This window comes from Chenopodium album, chromosome 15 (assembly GCF_948465745.1).
Source record: "Chenopodium album chromosome 15, dcCheAlbu1.1, whole genome shotgun sequence".
Classification (NCBI taxonomy): Eukaryota; Viridiplantae; Streptophyta; class Magnoliopsida; order Caryophyllales; family Amaranthaceae; genus Chenopodium; species Chenopodium album.
In genome coordinates, this window is record NC_137848.1 from 14,022,477 (window position 1) to 14,044,125 (window position 21,649).

Below are 21,649 nucleotides of genomic sequence, written 5' to 3' on the forward strand. Positions count from 1 at the left end.
GCAATTTATGACAGACATTTGAAAAGACATGAAGAAGAAAATTGACGGCTTGATGTATATTAAAAAGCAAGAAATTGAAGCTTCATTACGCAACCCCCAAAATCTTTCTGTATTTTTCTGGGAAACTTGAAGAGCCTTTCTTTTTCACCTTTTCTTCACTCATTCAAACTTGAAAAACTAACGATCACCATGGCCGAAAATGATGACAATACTCCCTTCTTAGTCTGGTACCGGAATTTCCTAGAAAAGAGGAAAGAGAATCTCCGAGGTTAGTTTTTGGCAGCCACTGAAGTCCGTTTAGATGCAACACGGAAGCTTGATATGCTGATGAAGGACATGAAAGACATAGATGAACAGATAGAAAAATGTGATGAGGTTTCTAAGAGCAAAAGCAAGGGTAAGGGGCTTAAAATTGGCAGCGCTTTTGATTCTCCTATTCCGGTTGATAGTGATAGTGATGACGAACCAGTCAGAATGAGGAGAATTGTACGCTATAAAGGCGAGTTATCCAAAAGCAGGGGTCAATGTAGTCATGCTAATGAGGTTGAAGGTGTTGGCATTGAAGGAGGGGATGCTGATATGGAGATCAGCGATGAGGATGTTGAAGTGAAAGGAGTCATTGAGGGAACGGTTGTTCGTCAGGTTGAGCAAGTGCACCAGCAACCTGCAATTGCCGAAGAGAATGCTGTGTTGGTGCAGCAAGGCCAATAGCAACCTAAACCTAATCAAGACAGGGACTCAGAGGAGGAAGAAGAAGATGAAGAGGGAGAAGATCAAGAAGAGTATGATTCGTGGTACGATCAATCCGAAGAGGATATTGGTTATCTGTATCACTATCATTCTCCTGAACTTTCTCACTCTGACAGTGGTGCCTATGGCTTCGATTCTGATTAGATGATTAATTAAGTTATTTAATGCCTAAGTAGTATATCAATTTAGGGGCTTTTAGTTATTGGAATTATTAGTAGTTTTGGGTTTTATTTCTGTTGATGGAAGTTTTTGTAATCAATTGATTGAATTTTATGATTAAGTAGGGTGTAATCATTTGGATTTTGGCTGATTATCTATCTATCTATCTATCTCTCTCCTCTCTCTCTCTCTCTCTCTCTCTCTCTCTCTCTCTCTCTCTCTCTCTATATATATATATATATATATATATATATATATATATATATATATATATATATATATATATATGTATATTTTTTTTTCCTTATGAATTTCCAAATGTTGCAAGTTATATAAAAGTTTTAGTTTAAATTGCTAATTATTGATTTTTAGTGAAATTGTTTGTTGAACATACTTCTGAATTCTAATGGGATTGTCCTTGAATAATGAATATAATGTAGTTTTTATTGAATAAAATTGTTGATGGATTCTTAGATTATTGTTGGGTAAAATGGATAATCTTTTGAATTTAATGACATTATGTTACTTGTTGCTAGGAGAATAGGAAATGTCTAATAACAATATCTTTGTTTTGATAAAGCCTTAATATAATGTCAACACATATAGAAATATCATGTTATATATCGTAAAAAAGAATGTTAGCTTATTTATTCATTTATAATCAAAGTAATTCGCAGTGAGTTTAATATTGGTTTTCTTGAATAAAATTGGTTAATGGGTTCTTTGATTAGTTTTTGGTAAAATTGATAGCCTTTTGAATTAAATTGAAATTAGGCTAATATTTTGCTGTTTACTATATTTTGGAATGCATATGGAAAGCAAGGAATGACCATTATCAGGAAGGTAAAACAATGGGTTAATGACAATGCATGAAAGCAAAAGTAGTAGTCATAGAAATACAGTTCAATAGATAAGTGCAATAATCTAAGCCTGGAGCACAAGTGTTTAAATTAATTACATCAAAAGGCACACATTGCCACATCAAATTAGTTTCAGTAAAAGTTAGAGGAATAAAGGCACAGATTGCCACAATAGATTAAAGTTTTCAAAAGGTAGGGAAATAAACATGTGTGCTCGGCATAAACTACAGTGTGCATAAAGTGCAGACCAAGAAAGGGAAATTAAATGGGCTAACTAATATCGCATTGTGTAAAAGGTGTCAAATAGGAACACAGGCAAAAGGATAAGCATGACTTATCTTAGGGGAGTGTGTTCCTATTAGAAGCCTAATTAGCCTGATTTTTTTGAAGTCCTTAGTCAAGTGAAACAGCCTTGACGTACCACTTGAGCACGCTAGACCTCTTGATGGTGCCTGCAGAGCCAACTTGAACAAGCGATGCTTTAGATTGTAGTGTAGCAGCTAGAGCACTAAATTCTGGCCAAGTCTCCTATACAGTGTACAACTATAGTTAGTATGGTGCATAAAGTTTATGTAGTGAACATTTGAATTGTTAACTACCTGTTTCTTCTTTTCTAGAATTTCAATGGTTGTAGAGTGTAGCAACTTTGCACATTCTTCGCCAAAAGCAGTAAGCCGGATGCTACCAATTCCATCTGTTGCAATAAAAGTGAAGTTGGTCCTGCATTGATTGAGTGCATATTAGTTGATGTATATGTAGGTATAATTAGTGTAATGAGTCGAATTTTACTTTAATTCAACGATTTTCTCTTCTCCACAGTGTGCACATAAACTTAGAGCCATGAAAATAGTCACAACGCTTGCTACAAGTTGCACATCCAATGTATGCAACAACATCTTCTTCCTGAGGGCTAGGGATCGTTATCTTGGCCCAGAAGCGTGTATCAGGAGTAACAACTGTGGAATGTAAGATTAAGTTTGTTAGAAAATAAGAGGAGTTCCTTAGATTGTGCTGCAGGGGCAATCTGTAAAGCATACCATTTTGTCACTAATATCAACAACTGGTGTGATGTTCTTGCTGCTAAGTGCTTCAATTTGCTTAAGTTGGTGAGCAACACAGTCATTTAGTATGTCGGTATTTCCTTGCACCCTGCATGTGTATAGTGTATCAGCAAAAGTAAACCAAGGCTTCTCAAATAGGCAGATTATATGGAGTATGCTAAATTGACAGTGTATGGGTTTAATGTACCAGTCTCGCAGTGCAGCTGCCTCAGGAGAAGTTGGATTTGGATCAATAATTGTCGACATAGAAGATGCTAGGGAAAAACCTAGCAATATTTGTCTACTGTCAGCTAATACAGGAAAGAAAGGCACTAAATATTTAGTTGCTAAAGTATAGTTACCTCTGTGTGTAGCTGGCTTTAAATGCCTGAAGCTTACTATTTTGAAAGAGTCTAACCAGTTACTAAATTATTCACAGTCAACAGTAGCTAGCTCTCCATACACAGAAATAATAAGAGCTTGATCAGACCTGCATGCACAAATTGTATGTCTAGGTTTAGTAGCAGGCTATAAGCAGTGAAGTAATTACTAGAATTATGAAAAAGAGAACCTCTGAACATTGTGGTCAACAACAACAATGTCGCGAACATCAAATGGAAATCCATTTAGTGAAGTCTTTTGCCGAACATCTTCCCTGTGAACAACAATACCAAGTATGTCTGAATTTTGAGCAGCAGTAAATGCATTAGATATATGGCAAAGGTAATTCATGAGGAAGCATTTGTATATCTAGTTATAATGAACAGCATTACCGAATCGGTCATTGTCATTGTTGGTTGGGGGAACATCAGTAATAGGAGTATATTGTGGAAGAACAGGTCTAGAAACAGGAACTAAAGGCTGGATTGCAATCTTTCCTCCAAAGCCTATCTGGTATGGCCCTTCTTTGTAGACAAATTTGGGGCCAGTAGCCTTGATAGGAGCATATGCTATTATGTATTCTTTTTGATGTTCAAGCACTTTTTTTTGAAGTGATCAATCTCATCTCCAAACAAAGTTCCTCTGATCTCATTGGCCTGTATACATAACAAGACAACTAAAAGTGTTAGTGAAAGAAGACAGTCATCATTGTATGTAGAATAAGGTAGCAACACCATGAGATGGTACCTCATCATTTGTAAAGACAAGCTTTTGGAACCTCCTTTTGTTAGCAGGAGTTCTCACATGAGACTTTTCCTTCACAACTACCTTGATTTTGTACGATTTTCTCTTAGGAGTGAGCTTGTTGACTGACACATATTCAGGTTTCATCTAATAATACAATACAGGTGAGTGTTTTGTCTCACTAAGCATATATGCATGTACATATCAGGCCTTAATTAGCTAACCAAATATACAATAACCTATTTTTAACTCAAATTGGAAACAAAGCAAATAGCTAGTATAAGCAGTCATAAAACTAAGGCAAGTGTAATCAGTGTATGCTACAAGTGTACTTTAACTGGAAGCAAAATCTCAATACAGTACCAATAAAATTTAAAGTTGTACAGAAATGTGGCTGACAATGATAAGTATGCCAGATGAAGTAGATTTAGGGAAATAGTATTGTAAAAGCATTAAGTGCAAGTAATGCAAGCAACAATTCAAACAATAACAAGTACACAGATATGATAGATATAGATGGCTATATGATAATGGCAGAAATGGTTGCTATTAAATGCAATGTACATGAAAATTTCAGTATTAGGAAGAACAAGATAGTCATATCATGCATAATATTATTATCATTAATTGTATAAGTAAAAAATAAGTAGCAGAAGTCATTTATGAACTTACCTTGATTTGCAGTTGGCTGAGAGGAGGAAGCTGAACAATATGTGTAAAGAACTTTGTAATAGGAAAGAAGGGAGTTTTTAGTAACACTCATTTATAGCAGTAGAAATATATAGCCAGGTAGTTGGTTGCTGCTTAATAACTTGCGTGCAAAAATAAGTAATGATAAGAGTAATCTAGTAACTAGCAGGTCAAGGGCTATTACATTGTTTTACCACTCAAAAAAGCTAAACTGCTTTATTGATTTGTGCAGCATTCAAGCTTACCAATATAGATTTTTTTTGAAGAGTTGGAGTTGGCTAAAAAAGGGTTGCTATCTAATAACCCATGTGCACAAAATGGCAATGATGGGAGCAATCTAATGACCAGCAGTTAAACAGGTGGTGTTGCATTGCTTCTGTTTTTCAAGATGTAAATCTTAACTTTTTCGATTAAAGAAGCTTAAGTTATTATAGTAAAGAAGTCTATATTAGAAATAAGGGACTTCTTAGTAATGTCTATTTAGAGCATTATGCTAAAATTGGGTTAAGTAGTTGCCTTCTGTGTAATGGCCTTTAAGCTGGTAATAGCTGAATCTATTTAGTAGCCAGTGGATAATTAGCAGTTCCATGATTGTTGGCATCCAAGATGCTACTTTTTTTTGTTTTTTATTTTTTTAAATGATGTGACTCTTGAAAACTAAGATTGGATTTACTAACATTTTGGATTGAAAAATGTTAGTATATTGGCAATCAATGTAATGGGCTGCATATATGGCTCTTAGCCTATTTGATAGGCTTAAGACCTTAGAATAAGGTAAAATTGGGCTTATAGAATCATATATTTAGGATTGGTTTTAGGATTAGGCCACTACCTAATATATGGCAAATTTTTTAGATACATTTGACTGATTAGCACTTTTTGGCAATAACAAAAGGTTAGGTGTATATTTGCTTGGCATGATAAGCTCTGTAATGACTCATGCTTTACATGGATATTAATTGAATTTGTGTCAAGACATACATGCTATAAATTGCATGGATATTAACAAGTCTATATGTTATATATTTGGATAATCATGAATATTTTGGACTTACTTGACTTGTCATAATGACTGGCTATGACTATTAGAAAAGGAATATTTTGGCTGAATTCTGCTTGAATTGGTGAAAATAGAGTTTTTTTCAAAGTTTTTTCAAAGCTGTGCAATTAACTAAGGGCAGAAAGTCTAATGAAAACAATTTGGATTAGCTCTAACAATAGTATGCTATTTTCTGCAGCACAATTTCCATGAATACAGTTGACTTTTTTTACAATGCTTGGCATTAATAAACGGCTAGCTGTTCATTTAGTAGGTAAGCTAATATTTTTGAGGAATTCTGTTTTACATGGAAGGTGTTAAATCTGTATCAAAACATACATGACAGCTTAAGAAAATGCAGATATTAGTTAAGATGGCACTTTTATCGATCATTATGAGTTTCTTGAATCTATTTGACTTGTCATTATGACTGTCATTGAATATTGAAAAGGAATATTTAAGATGGTTTCTGTTTCAATTTCTAAATACATAACTTTATTCAAGTGTTTTCCTGTCAAAGCTATATTTAAATGCATTTAATGTGATACAAAAATCTGGCCTGCTTTTGGTTCTATATATAGCATTGTTTGCTATCAAGCATCCAATACCCATCAAACTGTAATTACAAGCAAAATATATACCTTAGCAACCTGTTTACCAAGTAAAATGGCTGGGTATGCAACTACGTTCACTGTCTGTTATGAGGCTGAGCATGCAGAGAAAGTGGTATGAAATATAGACCTATTTATTTATTATTTTTCCATGGTTGTAACAAATGCAGTTGCTGTTTGTATGGTTTTTTAAAAAATTGCTACTTGCTTTGCTTTTGTTTTTTGTTGCTGACTTAATATCCTGGGCTGATATTTTGGCAATGCATTTTTATCTACAATGCATCCCTGATGAATTCCAAAACATATTATATGATGGTTTCCAGGATGTTGGGTTGCTAGTGCATGGTAAATCAAGAATCTGGGAAGCTACCATGGTACAAGAAGAGGACGGAGATAGATGAATCACTGTTTTAGAAGGTGGCTGGTGTGATTTTGTTAGGGATAATGGTGTAATTCTTGGCGATGGCCTAAAGTTCTCGTATAGAGGGCAAAGTGCATTCTATGTGCAAATACTGAGACCAACAGGTGGCAGGAAAATAGAAGGCAACGGACTTGGCAAGGGGAATGGCAGTTTGAGTAAGAGGCGTGGGCGTAAGCCTGCCTATCATGGCTGTTCAGGAAGGATGACTGAAACAAATGCCCGCCTTAAGGAGCTTGCAGATCGCTGTCGTGAGCCGCATTTGAAATTTATTTTTACAGCACCTTATCTTAAGATAGGGATAATTGTATGTGTTGATAATAAGTGCTTATTGTGTTATTTTTTTTTTCCTTTGGCCTAAACTTTTTCTTGATGGAATAATATTGTGTATATTGGTGTTGTTTGCAGAATGTACCTATTGATTTTGCAAACGACTGGTTAAGTGAAATTGAAGACTCAACTCATGTATTAGTCCAAAACTTTGACACACAGTTTCGTGCTAAGGTGAAATTTGTGAAGAAAGATGGCTTAATCACCAAGTGTGAGATAAAGAAAGTGAATAATTTCACTTCTCAGTATAATGTTCAAGAAGATCAAGGCGCATTAATTAAGTATAGAAAGGGATATCCTGTACTCTTTGATATAGATCTAGTGCCAGTGTGAGTCATTAAGGATACTCTTTTGTTTAGGTTTGATGTAACAAGTCCTAATAATGACCTTGGAAGGACATAATAAGAAAAGTGTATTGTGTAGAACCTAATTTAGGTATTCTGTGTTGGTAGTTTTTGTATGAATGTTTCGTTTAGCGTGCTATTTCTAACTACATGTCTTTTCTGATATAAGATGTTTTATGTTAATTAGTTTTTGATTTTAATTAGTTACTAAACAGATATCTTTGTAGTGTTGTTTATGTGTGTAATGGCCTTGTGTGTAAAAGTTGCCAAGGACATATTAAACTGTAAGGACATCTTTAATGATGCAAAAACCTTAATTCAGAAGGTTAAATGTAAGAAGGAAGGATGCAAAAAACAATTATTTTTTTGGATAGATATCTGCTGAGCTCATGCACACAATGTTCAGCAAATCTAGAACAGAAGATGATTGGAATTAAGGCTTCAAATTAAAGCCCTTACATTTTACAGAGGCATTTAGCTATAAGCAACACCTCTGCCCAACCAGATAAGCATCTTTATGTTGTGCAGTGCTTCAAGTGGATCAAAACTGATGCACATTGAATTTTTGCAGTTTTAGCTATGAGTCAAAGTTCAGAAGCATTTTATCCTATGAGTATGCTCTTTTGTCCATCAGTTTATTTAAAGTGTTATCCAATTTTGTGGTACATGAGCTGTGATGAGCTGACTTGTACAAGACATACCTTTACCCTAAAAGCAATATGCTGAATCATCTTTGTATATATAAATGAGGCTAAGGTGATGCAGATTTTTATAGTGGTTTCTGCAATTTCTTAGCTATTCCATACACTATATCCTTCAAAATAAACAATTCACAATGGCAAGCAAGGGCAAAGGTAAGGAGGGTAGTAGTGGGCAGCATGGGTCAACTAAAGAAGCAACCATAGAAGTAGTGGTGGATCGTGTTAATTCACTTGAGGAGAGGATGCAGAAGCTAGAGAAGCTTGTTTCTGATCTCTGTTTTGGTGAACTAGAAAATAAGATGCCAGTCAAGAAGGAGACTGCTGCATGCATTCTGGTGAGGTTGATGCAAAACAAAACTCACAGGAAAGAACAAGCAAGTACACCGGTCACCCTATCCTTCGCAGCACTGATATCCACCATCACTTTAGCCCATCATACTCCCCTGCAAGTGATGCCTCATATGAAGGTTCATTTTAAGCAAGGAAGTCTCTATGTTATCTAAATGGCTGCTAAATTTTTATTGCACTACTGGTGATCTAAGTAATTGTTGTCAATTCCCTAAATGTAGCCTGAAGTAGTATAATGTTAGGAATGTGTTGAGGTTAATATTAGGTATACGATGCTTAAGTACTAAAGTTTTATTGACTGTATTGTTCTATGCACCCTAAGTGTGATTTATCACTGTTTTATGTCTTCCTATTTGTATTAATGTTGGGCTAACTTTTAGTCAGGAGTTGTTTTTAATAGTTGTTCCTATTAAAGTTTGGTAAAGCATAACAGTTCTTTGTTTAGCAAATATGTAGTGCATGAAGCCTTGTTAAAGTTTAATGTAAAAGAAACTGTGAGTGCTGATAATGGTAAAGAAATCTTAGTAAATTTTCAATCTATATTAAAAATGTAAATATGAGCAGTGCTAGATTATATTAAATAAAAGGAAAAGCATATGAAATCAAGAGAAACTACTTGTATTGAAATCCAAAAACAGCATAAGCAATGTATATGAACTCTAATAAATTTGCAACAGGCTGTATCTACAAAAACCAATGAAACTCAGCTGTGACAAGCTCATACATACCATAGTTGCATCTGGCTAAATGATTGACGCTAACTTTAGGACATCGTAAGAAACAACATTTTTCACATGTGAAGTAGACAGTGCTGTAGATACCTTTGGGCTGAAGACAATGACTTTCTCAGACTTCTTTGCACGCGAGAGCGCTACATATTGCTGACCATGTGAGAAGCAAGGTCATGGAAGATATACAACAACCTTGTTTAATGTTTGACCCTGTGACTTGTTTATTGTCATGGCAAAACTGAGCTTAATTGGAAATCTCCTCCTCTCAAATTGGAAGGGATAATTTGCTGAAGATGAAGGGCGAAGATTAACGCGTGGCAGGAACCAATATTTCCCTTTGTAATGGCCTGTTGCTATAATGCAGAGAATATTATTTGGTAAAAACCGCTTACATATAAGCCTTGTTCCATTATACAGGCCTTCAGATGGCGCTATGTTTCGTAGTAAAATAATAGGACAGTCTTCCTTCAAGATGAGTTCATGCGGGCTCATACCTCCAAGACATAATTTTTTGAGGAATTCAGTCGGGTATAGTGTACAATTATCATCAAGAAGAGAGTCAAAGCTTTTGTAGGTAGCATGCTTTCTTGGGAATTGGTCAATCAAATAAGTATTGATTGAATCCACATCTTCATTCATAGGTGTGAGGATTCTTGTTTTTGTGAAGATGCTTGGACATATGTCTATGTTGCCAACTTCAGGAAAAGCAGCAGATGCCACAACAGGTACAAGATCGATCTCCTGGTCATAACAACGTACAATGTGTGGTGGCAACTGTACAAAATCAACTTCAGCATTCTGCAGCTGTCCATTTCCAAGTGTCAGTAAAACCTCAGAATATGCAGGATCATGTTTAGTTCTAATATTCTCCGTTAATCGGAATCTTATCAGCTTAGGCCACAAGTATGAGCTGACTAAGCTTGCGGCTACGACTTCTCTCTTAGACTTACGAGGAACAATCGGGATGACCTGCCTGAAATCCCCTCCAAACACGACCACCTTCCCTCCAAATACTTGATCAGGGTCACAGAGATCTCGTAGAAGCAAATCAAGTGATTCCACATTTTCCTGTCTTGCCATGGATGCTTCATCCCATATTATCAAAGAAGTTTCTCTTATTAAAGCGGCCAAGTTACCTTGTCTTGGAACATCACATGCAAGAGATATGTCTGAATCAAGAGGAATTTTAAATCTGGAATATGCTGTTCTACCAGATGGTATGTTTGAAGCTGCTATCCCTGAAGTGGCCGCAGGCAACACAATCTTCTGAGCTAGCCGGACTTCAACTATAATGCATTATACAAAAAAGTCTTTCCGGTTCCACCAGGACCATCTACAAAGAAACAGCCAGCAATACTGCTGTTTACATGTTCAATAATGCTATCAAATGCAATTTGCTGAGCTGGATTCAGAGAGTCTCTGCAAGCAATGCATTCATCAGGTATTAGTGCTTCTAAGGCATCAGCAATGTCCTTGGTTTTCCTGATTTCTACATCATCAGCCTCTATTAAATGGCCTAAGCCAAAATCTCCTAATGATCTACCCATGCCTTCTAAGGACTGTTCAATTGATCTTACAGTTAGCCTCCTTGCTTTGTCTTCATCACCTGGATTTGCATGCTTGTAATCTTGTGCAAGTGAACTGTAGAAGCGCAACCATAGAGTATTTGGATTGCTGGGCTGACAGAAGATAAGGATAGTAGCAAAGAGTTGCCTCATTGCTACAGGCATCTGCACTTCTAATGCTTCCTCTAAACAAGCCACCACTGCACCATCTTCTTCCATAAGGCCTCTTTTAATAGCTACTTCCTGGAAAATACAGCAGACATGTCCATTCACCGTTAACAGATCTTTAAAAGATGTAGGACTCCGAATATTAATAAGTAGCAGACGCAAGAAAAACCTTTCACCCTCGCCTAGAGCAACAAAAGCCAAGCGTCCAACAACTATTCTTTTGTTTTGTCTCTGAAACCATGCCTTTTTCCCATTATCCCACTTATAGTGTTCAGTCATCTCATTGTACATAAGAACTGTACCACCAGCAGTAGCTGCATTCAGCCTAAAGAACTCTGTTAGAGCTGTACGTGAACGCCTGTCGTTCTGAACCATATTGTCTAAACGTTCATTAGGGTGCACATGAATAGTTTGCATATTAGGCAAGTGCACAGGTAAGAGCTTAACAGGTATATGCATTTCGAATAAGTCAAATCTAAAAATTCTCCAAGCTGCTTCACATAGGGAGACCCATCTACCAGATTGAAAGTTTTTAATTTCATCCAAGTTTGCATCCTGCTGGCCAGCCACACTGAAAGATACCCTATCATGACCCTTGTACACATACTTGTACAAGTACTTCACTACCTGAATCGTCGAACATACCTCAACATTCAAATGACAATAAAAAAGAGTCGATAGATAAGGATTATACGGAATAACCCACCGGTTGTCTAAGTTAGCTCCCCGAATGCGGACACTTTCACCAGTGTTTCTTCTCCTATACATTGGGAAACCATCTTCATTGTTTGTTGTCTCACTTAGGAATGCCCTAGGATAACTATACTTACAAGCAACAGAGTCATCTATCTGTTTCTTCATGCACCCACACGAAGGGTTCTGCAAGCCACAAGGGCCATGCATCATATGGGCCAAGACTATCTTCCGAAGATTGTCACACTCAACAGGGATTTCAGCACACACAAACTTATCAAAATATGAAGGTGATTTCACCTTGTATTCATCTTTAAGAATGATTAGGAAGTGAGCATGAGGAAGGCCTTTTTTTTGAAACTCAATCACATATATCATTGCCTCAACTTCACCAAACACATTTTTTTCATTATCTCATGTTTACGACTGATAAGCTTAGACCTAAAAACACGTGCTACAAGGTTAGGGCGATTCTGTGCAAGCTCCCCATCAGCAAGTTCAGTTGTTATCTTAGGCCATTTAGCATTGCATGTCATAGTAACAAATAAATCAGGCTTTCCAAAACGCTTAACTAAAGACATTGCATTTAAGTACCGGCGTTTAATATCACGTGGCCCTCAAAGTTGGAGGAAGAATAACTCAACGGCCAACATTTACAACACTTGTTTCACCTCCTTCTACAGAATCTAAAATTCCCTAGTAGAGATCAGCACGTATTGTTTGCTGATTTCGTGTAATCCCCCATATTTTCAACCTAATTAAATTATATTTATTTATTATTTATACAGATATTTTTATTTTAATTTTATAGTAGAATTATTTTGGTGAAAGAGTAACAATATTTTCACTATTAGTAAGCTAAAACTACTAAGTTTTAATTTAGTTTATAAGTCTCTCTTAACTTAGTGGCCCAAAGTTTGATTCCTACTCAAGCCCAAATTACATAAATCCTACTCCTAATGAAATTAGAGAACTAAAACCCAAATAAAACCCTCACATTATCCTTCCTCTCTTTCACATAAAAAAAAGGAAAACCCTCAATTCCTCTTCCTCCTCTTTTACGTGAAACAGAGAAAGAAAGGAAAAAAAAAAACTCCTCCTTGCTGCCGCTGCTACTGCCGCCAGCAGCGCCACCCCGTCGCCGCCTAGCCACACCACCGCGAGCCGCCCAGCACACCACCAGTCCACCCTTCTCCCTCCTTTCTTCTCTTTTTCTTTTTTTTTCTTTTGTTTTGATTAATTCAAGTTTCAATCTTTATTAGGCTTTGTTTCTAATTTATATTATTATGGTTTGATTATGTATATAATTTGCAAAAGATTATAAATTTATGAAGTTTGACATGTTTAATTTATAATACAAAATTTCAGATTAGTATAATTGAGAAAATAAGGGTTAAAGTATTGATTTTTCATGTTTTAGGGCTTAAAATGTGTTAACCAAGTTATCTAATCATATTATGTTTAAATTACATTAAAGTATAATTATTTTGATTATGTATAAAATTTCAGATTATTAAAGTTTCAATTTTTTATGAACAAGTTGTGTTAATTTCATATTTTTATACTTCTAATCCTATAAAATAATTATTGTGGGCATTTTATGATTAAAAAGCTTTGAACTTTAAATTATAACCTCGAGAATAAATTTTCAGATTTTATACTTTTTATTTTGAAGCCTCTAATTGCATTGGAGTGGTATATTTTTGGGTTTTTAACACACTAACCTACTAGATAATGATTATTTTAAGTAATTATGTTTATGGGGTTGTTTTATACACTTAAACCAAATTTTCAGATTTATTCACACTTTAAAGTTGCTGGAATTTTATGTTATAAGCTATATTTTTATGATTTTAGCACATAAACTTATAGTGGACTAACGAATTATTAACCTTGACTATTGGGAGTAATTTAAAAGCAATATTTTGAAGGTTTAAGAGGTTTTAATGTAGTTTGGTATTGCTGTAAATTCATTTGCTTGGGTGTTGATTTAATTCTTGTTGTTTGGTTTAGGAGAGGACTATGTAGAAGGCGACTTCTAGTTCTTAAAGTGGCCAACCGAATCGTTTACACAAGGTACGTACGAGTTACGAAACCTTGCTTTTAGATGCATGTTTAGGGACGGATCGAGAACTTAGTATCATGTATAGAGAAGACTGGGTTAAATTGTTTGGTTATACATTATGATTTCCGTATGTTGTGCACTATTCTATATTGCAAGTATTGTTTATGCTCTAATTATGCAAGATGCGCTTAGAGGCAAAGGTATGTGATTTGGTGAAATGATTCATTTATTACTCGTTCATAATCATGGAGATAGAATGAGTAAAGGAGGAAATTTAAGTCTTATATGACGAGGTTAAGATTGTGGGGTGCTTTATGCACTCAAGATGTTTATACACCGAGGTAGTTAAAGGAATAAATAATAAATGTTGCTTGTCACTAATAAATCGAGAATTGAAATTGGAAGTTTGCTTTACTTGATTGAATTGATATTAGATTGATTGTATTGTTTTGCAAATGAGTCATCACCAAGTCTAAACTTGTAAATCATGCAAAGTGTAAGATGGATGAGCAATAAAACTCTGGATTTGTGCACATCTGGAGTCATGACAATTAGGGGTTGGGTACACGGGGTATTAGCCGTGCACTTTTCTTGAGGCCATCTGATCTACGAGTCTCTTATTTCAAATACTTTTCAAATACTAGGAGTTAGATGAGATCTCATACTAGCTACGATCACGGAGTAGCGCCCGTGGTCGTTGGATGTTTTATTGATGTTTCCAAAAGGAGGCATGGGGTTTTTCTTTTATTGACGTTCCAAATGGAGCATGGGTTGGACAACCTTGTCTATTGCTTAATCCAATGAATAAAAATGATGAGTTAATTACTTTTAAATAGTGAAGTCTTAATAAACTGATAGTTGGGTCGTGTGTTTAGTCTATAATTTGATAATGTGTGATAATTGATTATTAGTAGCATGCTAGGGATTTCTTATTATGTTTCGCAGCTTTTATGTACTCAGCTTTGCTGATTGCAAGCTTTGTGTGTCTTTCTTTGGTCATGGCCTTCGCCTTTCAATGACCCTGTGACGATCCATTTTTTACACTTGTAATATTGGGGAGCAGATTAACCACAGGTCCTTACACCTGCAGCATTCGTATCTAGGTGGTGGGATCTTGAGTGGAGTGTTGGTTGCTTTTCTCATTTTAGTTGCTATTTACTTTTGAAGTTACTTAAACTCGATTTCATTTTTATACTACTTCTATTGGTTTGAGTTTTGAATAAGGGCGTTAATGGTTCCAAGTTGTAAGACTTAATTTGGTTTTGTTTATTGGATTTGAAACTTATTTATAACTGATTTAGTTTTTCCGCTGCTAATTTCTGATATAGCCTGAACGTTTGAACACGTGGCGGTAGCACGCCAGTAATTCTCTTGAATATTGTTCAGGGTACTCACAGGTTTAAGGAGAGAATTATTGGGGTGTTACATTTCGCTTGAAGAAATCTAAACGTGTGTTTTTTGTTTTGATGTACATGTATACAATATACTGTTGGAAACAACGACCTGCACGAAGGAACATATTGTGCGGACGATTTTGAAGTTTATATGCATAATACTGCCTTGGGGAAATATGTCTCTGTGAAGTTCCACTGTTTTCCGAAGCACCTAAACATAAAACACAACAGTTAGCAAGCAAAAGCACATAAGGTCTGCATCATTTTTTGTTCAAATAGCCATAACAAGGAAGCAAATTAACCATAGTAATATAGGAACTCACGAATAGCCTCCTCTGCAAGCAAATCTTCTTCACTGTTAACAGAACATGAATGCACAGGGTCTATTGCTCCTGATCCATGCTGTTCACCGTCTCTGTAATTCTTGCTCATCCCTTGTGCCCATCCACAATCACCATATGGAAACAAAAAAGGATACTGCAATGGATCATAACATCCATAATAATGATATATTCGATGAATGTTATCAGATCTACCCGACACAGAGATGTATGGACCTTCTGAGTTGCTAGAAGCTGTACCATCAGTCCATATAGCAGCCACTTCATCACTTGTTGGTGCATTGAACACACACTGATCCAAAAGAGTTTGTTGATTGATAACTATTTGAGTATCCTCAGTTACACTGATCTCTTTTAAGGACCGAAAAAACCGAGCATATGGATTGTCTTTGGTCACTCGCATTAGAACTTCAATAATATATATCATCCCTGACTTCTGGAAAATAATTAGTTCTATTTGCAGCCTCACACTGGCCATCATAGAAATATAGCTGTAAATACTTAGGCCCTTCCTTTTTTGGTAAGATATCAGGTAGAAAATGGTATATTTGACCATGCATCTTGAATACATAAATTCCTTTTTCGGTTTTAGCATCATGCTCGCCTCTGAATGAGTTGAAAGCAAATAAGTTATTATACAGCCGAGCATATTGCCTAAAATGCACTGCATCTTCATCAGGAGAAGTGAATAACCATTCCAATTCAGGAGGGAATTCATTTGAAGAAATTCTGATATCCCCATCTCCACAACAAAAGTGTAATGTTTCATGTTCAAATTTTTTAGCACTACACTTCAAACAGAAAGGTGAGGCCTTTAATTGCAAAGGGCCAACTGGCAGTGGCTGACCAATAATAGCAGCCGGGTTGACTACGGGACAATATAAAAAGTCAGTCTATGAGACAAGTTAATTACATAACATTATGAAATGAAAGCTGATCACTCTTTGGCTTAGGCGTTGGCTTAGGCTTTGGTTTAGGATTCGGCTTTGGCTTTGAATTAGGTTTGGGTTTATTCTTTGGTTTTTTAGCTACATGTTGCTGTGCACCCTGAGAACTTGTTTCACCAAGTTCACTACAAATGCAAAACAATATCAGGCAAAATGCCATTGTACACCACAATGCATTGAAGCTGCTAACAACAACATCACATACACAATGTATACCGTATTGACATTGGCTGGACCATGGCACTCAAGGCTCGTGTGCGTTTGCTGGCACGAGCATTAGCAAGTGTCTTATAATTGAGGCAGCGGTCTACATTACATGAAATTCAACAAAGCCATACTTAGCAAATGTTCAACAACATCTATCCAAATAGATAAGAAGGCAACACCCCTTACTCATGGCAGCAACACTACAGCTGTAGGCAAGTACAAGCACTGCAGAACACTGGACGCATTAATTCTAGGAACGTCCAAACAAAACAGAGACAAAATCAACAATGATAAATAAACTCATAACAGAAACAATTGTAGAAAAGAACTTAGAATTATAAGAAAGGAAACGGATCATTATCATTGAAACACATAAAGCATAAGTTTACATAAATTGGCCATTGGTTCCTGGCACATTCAAAAGATTACAACCATTTAGGAATAACAAACATAAGCAGTGCTAATCACCACAAACAAGAAACATCAGATAGCTTTTAAAACAAGCAATTCTAGCTATGGCTGCAAGAATGTGGCATTTTCACAAAATAGCCTCCAAAGTCCCCCTAGGATCTACTCTAGTTTTCTGCGCTTAAACACCACCTCTAAGTCTTCTAGGACTGCAACAAGGGTAATAGCAAGCCGGGAGGTAGTGGTGGGGCGAGCTTTAGGCTTGCGCGGTGCAGTTGGAGGACAACCAGAAGACTTTAACTGATGGACTGTAGATTTAGGAGTGCTGCATTCGGCTGCAGTAAAGAACGGAGGCAAATGCAATGGCTGTTAAACACCTAAGACACGCTCCTTAACTGCCATGAAACTTTCCTTTGCAAGAGAACACTTAATCCCAGCATAAACTACATTTGCATGATTCAAATCCAGAATGTTCAGATTGTAGCTTGAACATAAGAAACTAACTCCTTTCTTTGCCGCATCTTGAGAAGCAGTCTTGCATTTCCCAGCCAATGAACTGTATACACACTCTAAGCCACCAGAAGCGAGTGGAGTGCATATTGTAAGCCAAGCAATGCACTTCTTATCGGCTATCTCCGGAACCTCAACTGACGAGACACGGGCTCCAGTTTCAGTAGCCAAAGTACGCAGAACATCTAGGTAATCAATGCAGACATACTTAGCAGCACGCTTCTGTACTGGGACAGAAGGCCACCTCACAGGTGCCTTCCCATTAGGCTTTTCAATAGATTCCAACCCCAAACGCTTCATCTCATACAAGAATTCACAGCGCTCTAGCTTGCCAATCCTTTCACTTGAGAAGTCATCAACCTGGACACCAAATTCAGCCCTCAGCCCCCTCACAGCCTGCTCAGATGCTTTTTCAATTGAGGCTTTGAGGGTATCAGTTGGACCGCCATTGTACACATAGGGCCCTAACACGTCACCTGTATCAAGGTGCAGCTCAACAGCATTCCCACCATTCACAGACAGAGTGTAGAGAGGAGCTGGCAGTTCTAAACATGCCACGACCTGGTTCAGCAAACACTGATAGGAAATGGATATATCTCGAGGGCGGTTGTCCATCACCTGTTCGTATGAACAAGCAACACAATAACATGTTCATGCCTCCAATGTACATCCTAACAACAACAACCACGTATAAGGAAAGCAGAACACCCAAGTCCTCAACCATAGGTAAACAAGACTAACCTCCCTGCCCAAGCCAAGCTCTAAACTACAAGTAAACAGGACCAAACCACCTGCCTAAATCGACTCAACATCTAAGGGAAATTCCTCGACATGAACCACAAACTGCAGACTAGGCCACAATACTCTATCACAGCAACAAACCATGTAAAAATAGAAAAGATGTTGCATTCAAGCAAAAAAATCTCGAAATCAGAAATGAAAACATAATCACACAAGCTTTGTAATTGTTACAGTGAGTAGAAGTAGAAAGCAAGCATAAAAAAATCAAATTGGCAAAACTAACCATATTCATGAAGGAGCATCTAATATTACATAATTCACAACATTTAAATCCCCAACATGAACTACAAACTGCACAAATAATCACAATATTCTACCACAGCAAAAAAACCATGCAAATGTGGAAAACATGCTGCACACAAACAAAGTATCATGGAATTAAAAGGACTAAAGTGATACTTACAAGAACACTTCTTTTCTGAAAGACGAAACAATTAAATCTGGTAAAAAAGAAACATACAGAGAAACATCAATGCTCACAGGCTGAATCCTCAATAGGAACCACAAACACAACATGCAAAATAAACCCCACAATCCACATAGCTGACCACCAAACCAGAACAGAAGCAACCCAGGAAAGCATTTTTAAGTGTATAGAGGGTCAGACAAGATAACCAAAACTCAAGAAGCTTACTCCAGAAGCAAAGGAAAAGAAACCCATGGTACTTCACCAGCAAACAAAGGCAGCATAACTTGCACACCAAACTAGCAGAAGACACATTCGGTATGTCCATTTAAACAATCCAACTGAAGCAATGAGAATGTGGACAATGAGCTCATAAAATAGAGAAGTTGTTAACCATGGAGTCTTACTTGAGAGCAATTAAACTTCAAATTACACCTCAACCGCAAATAATAAAGTTTGTTGATCATATAGTCTTAACTTAAAAGCAATTAAGCTTAAAATTATACCTCAGCCTCAATGTATGCTCCAACCTTTTAGAATGTTCCTTGCTTCCTTTCTCCCTGCCCTCACTCACTGAATGTAGACCCTATTTATAAACTCAATTTTTTTTTTCCTTTTGTTTTTATTTTTGGGTTTCAAAATTAGCTAAAAAAAAAAAGAAAAAGGGCTCTACATACCAAAGCCTCTCACATGACCACAAAGACTCCTAGAGCAAAAGTCTCTAATAGCAAAAAAAAATTAAAGGGATAGTATATTTTTATCATTACCTATACAAAAACACCCACAAAACCAATGGACAAAGGGAGCAACCGCTGGGTTTTAGGCTGACTCCAGCAGATCAAACCGGCCAAATCACATCCCCAGCCTTTGAATGTCAAACTCAACACAATAAACCCTAAAAATTAATACAAAAGACATTGGTAACTGCTAGCACGCCTGATCATAATCTGATATAAAAGAAATTGGTAACTGCTAGCACGCCTGATCATAATCTAAGCATAGCAGCACCGTCCAAAACAAAAGCAACCAATAACTTTAAGCCTCAATTAGGCTTAATCCTTTACCACATAAATTCAACACAATTAGCAAATAAAGCCAGCAAGCTAAATGTTCACTAATTACAAACACAAATGCAGCTTAAAATTAAGCACAATGTCCAATTCACATCATTCCAAACCAAACAAAGTGATTAAAATAAACGACAAATAAGCTCATGACAATATTTGTATTTGCCAATCCCTTAAAATATTAAACAATCTACCTAAAATCAGCACATTATATGTGCACTAATCATGAGCATTAACTTAGCACAATTTTCAGGCCAATCACCATAAACCAAACAAACTAATCCAAACTAAATCCTCTAGCACAAAAATCCAGCATACAGTGAACACCATCACCTTTCGATTTAGCAAATTTTAAATGCAAAATATATTACAAACTAAACAAATCAATCTAAACTAAATCCTCTTGAATTTTAACACCATTAGCTAGCTAAAAATTACAATGTAATACAACAAATATTATGAGAGGAAATTGTTAAATTTTGACACTTAAATACACTCCTTACAACACAATAAAATAATCCTGTGTTAAACAAAATTCAACACCACAAATTCCTAAAACACTCCTAATCCTAATACATTCTTATTCCTCTGTACATGTAGGACACCATAAGCGAAATCATCTGTGCATGCCAGCTGCCACCTGTCCATAGCCAAGAAAACCAAGTCAGCAACCCAGGTAATCAAGAGCCAACAAAACACCACCTAAGCATTTTGGCAGAGAGAACAGTGGGAGCCAACAGATCACCAGCAGCAAAATAAGGGCAAAATCGAAATTGTACTTTTTGAGGGGAAAAAAAGTCACCACACTATTACTAAGGGAGCTTCAACTTTGCCAACTTCTCACTTTTAATAGTTATAGATACTAGGGTGGCTAATGCGCTCACATAGCTACTCTTGTTCGGGAATCTCTTTCAATTTAATTTTATATCACAACATTAGTTTTAAAGAGTTCTAAATACTATGCAAAAAAAAATAAAAAAATAAAAAATAAGAAATAAAAAATAAAAACCAAACTAAATAGCAAAGCTAGTATTTCTAGTAAAAACAAAAGGGAAAAAAATGCCACATGTGATTCGCATACATAAATGGGGTATCTATGTAAATAAACATTTTAAGGGTTATAGTTGGCATAACACTATTCATAAGCGTTTGGTTAAACTTTTAATAACGTATGGATAGGGATGTCATCATCATGTTATGTATTGATCTTTTTTTCTCCATGTTATTTTATTGGAGAATTTATGTTGCATTACTAGACCTTGACTTGTTCTGACCTTGGATTGAGTTTGGATAGGAGGGAGTTGGGTAGTTTCGTAGTATGGTTGTTTAATTTTTTTTCCTACTTGTTTTTTTGTTAATGTGTGTTTCTTTTTCTTTGGGGCTCGTCCCTCTTTCTCCCAAAAAAAAAAAAAAATCCATAAAGAATTGATTGGTGCGAGCTTATCATAGAAATAATCCGTAGACAACCTAGCTATCTAGTCAGAGAGTATATCTTGCATAATATAGGCCAAAGCCACATCTAAGAATTACACATAAGTTAATTTTATTCATTTATCATAAATGAGAAAATTCTAAACAATTGGTTCTTAATAAAATTTGAATTTTTTTTCCTTCAATTTTACACATATGAACTTATGGAGAATGTCATTTAAGAATATTTTTTTCATTTGTCACTAATGAGCAAAATTTATACTTGAAGGCATCATTCGAAGCGCGCCTACGTTAAGCATGTGTGAATATGCTTGGCACTCATAAGAAGTGGGAATTGACACTATATGATTAGGGGCAAGGAAAGTAGGGAGCCGCTAAGGAACTTGTAAACCGTTCACGGTTCATTAAAAGGCAACTACGAATAAAGGGACAACGATAGGTGTAGACACCTTATGTGTCTCCCCAAAACCAAACCCAGTGATGAATACTCTTCACGTCGC

At 36.2% G+C, this 21,649-nt stretch overlaps 2 protein-coding genes across 2 annotated transcripts; both read right to left on the reverse strand.

Moving 5' to 3' along the window:
* Positions 1-9,027: 9,027 nt before the first annotated feature.
* On the reverse strand, positions 9,028-10,226 carry LOC145580869 (uncharacterized). Its single transcript, XM_081637955.1, has 3 exons — positions 9,339-10,226; positions 9,237-9,296; positions 9,028-9,099 (listed from the first exon to the last, which is right to left on the reverse strand). Exons 1-3 carry the CDS (start codon positions 10,224-10,226, stop codon positions 9,028-9,030), a joined length of 1,020 nt encoding a protein of 339 aa, XP_081494081.1.
* A 206-nt stretch (positions 10,227-10,432) lies between these two features.
* Positions 10,433-11,950, reverse strand: LOC145580870 (uncharacterized). The gene has a single exon (XM_081637956.1). It carries the CDS (start codon positions 11,948-11,950, stop codon positions 10,433-10,435), a length of 1,518 nt encoding a protein of 505 aa, XP_081494082.1.
* Between the last annotated feature and the right edge of the window lie 9,699 nt (positions 11,951-21,649).

Bases quoted from the DNA above. Each gene is read 5' to 3' on its own strand.
- LOC145580870 (XM_081637956.1), bottom strand. From the start codon at position 11,950: ATGATATATGTGATTGAGTTTCAAAAAAAAGGCCTTCCTCATGCTCAC.
- LOC145580869 (XM_081637955.1), bottom strand. From the start codon at position 10,226: ATGGCAAGACAGGAAAATGTGGAATCACTTGATTTGCTTCTACGAGAT. The intron at 9,297-9,338 runs GTTGTTGTATAT...TCACATGGTCAG, and splicing joins AGGGTCAAACATTAAACAAG to CAATATGTAGCGCTCTCGCG. The intron at 9,100-9,236 runs GTATCTACAGCA...TGGTTTTTGTAG, and splicing joins TCATTGTCTTCAGCCCAAAG to ATACAGCCTGTTGCAAATTT.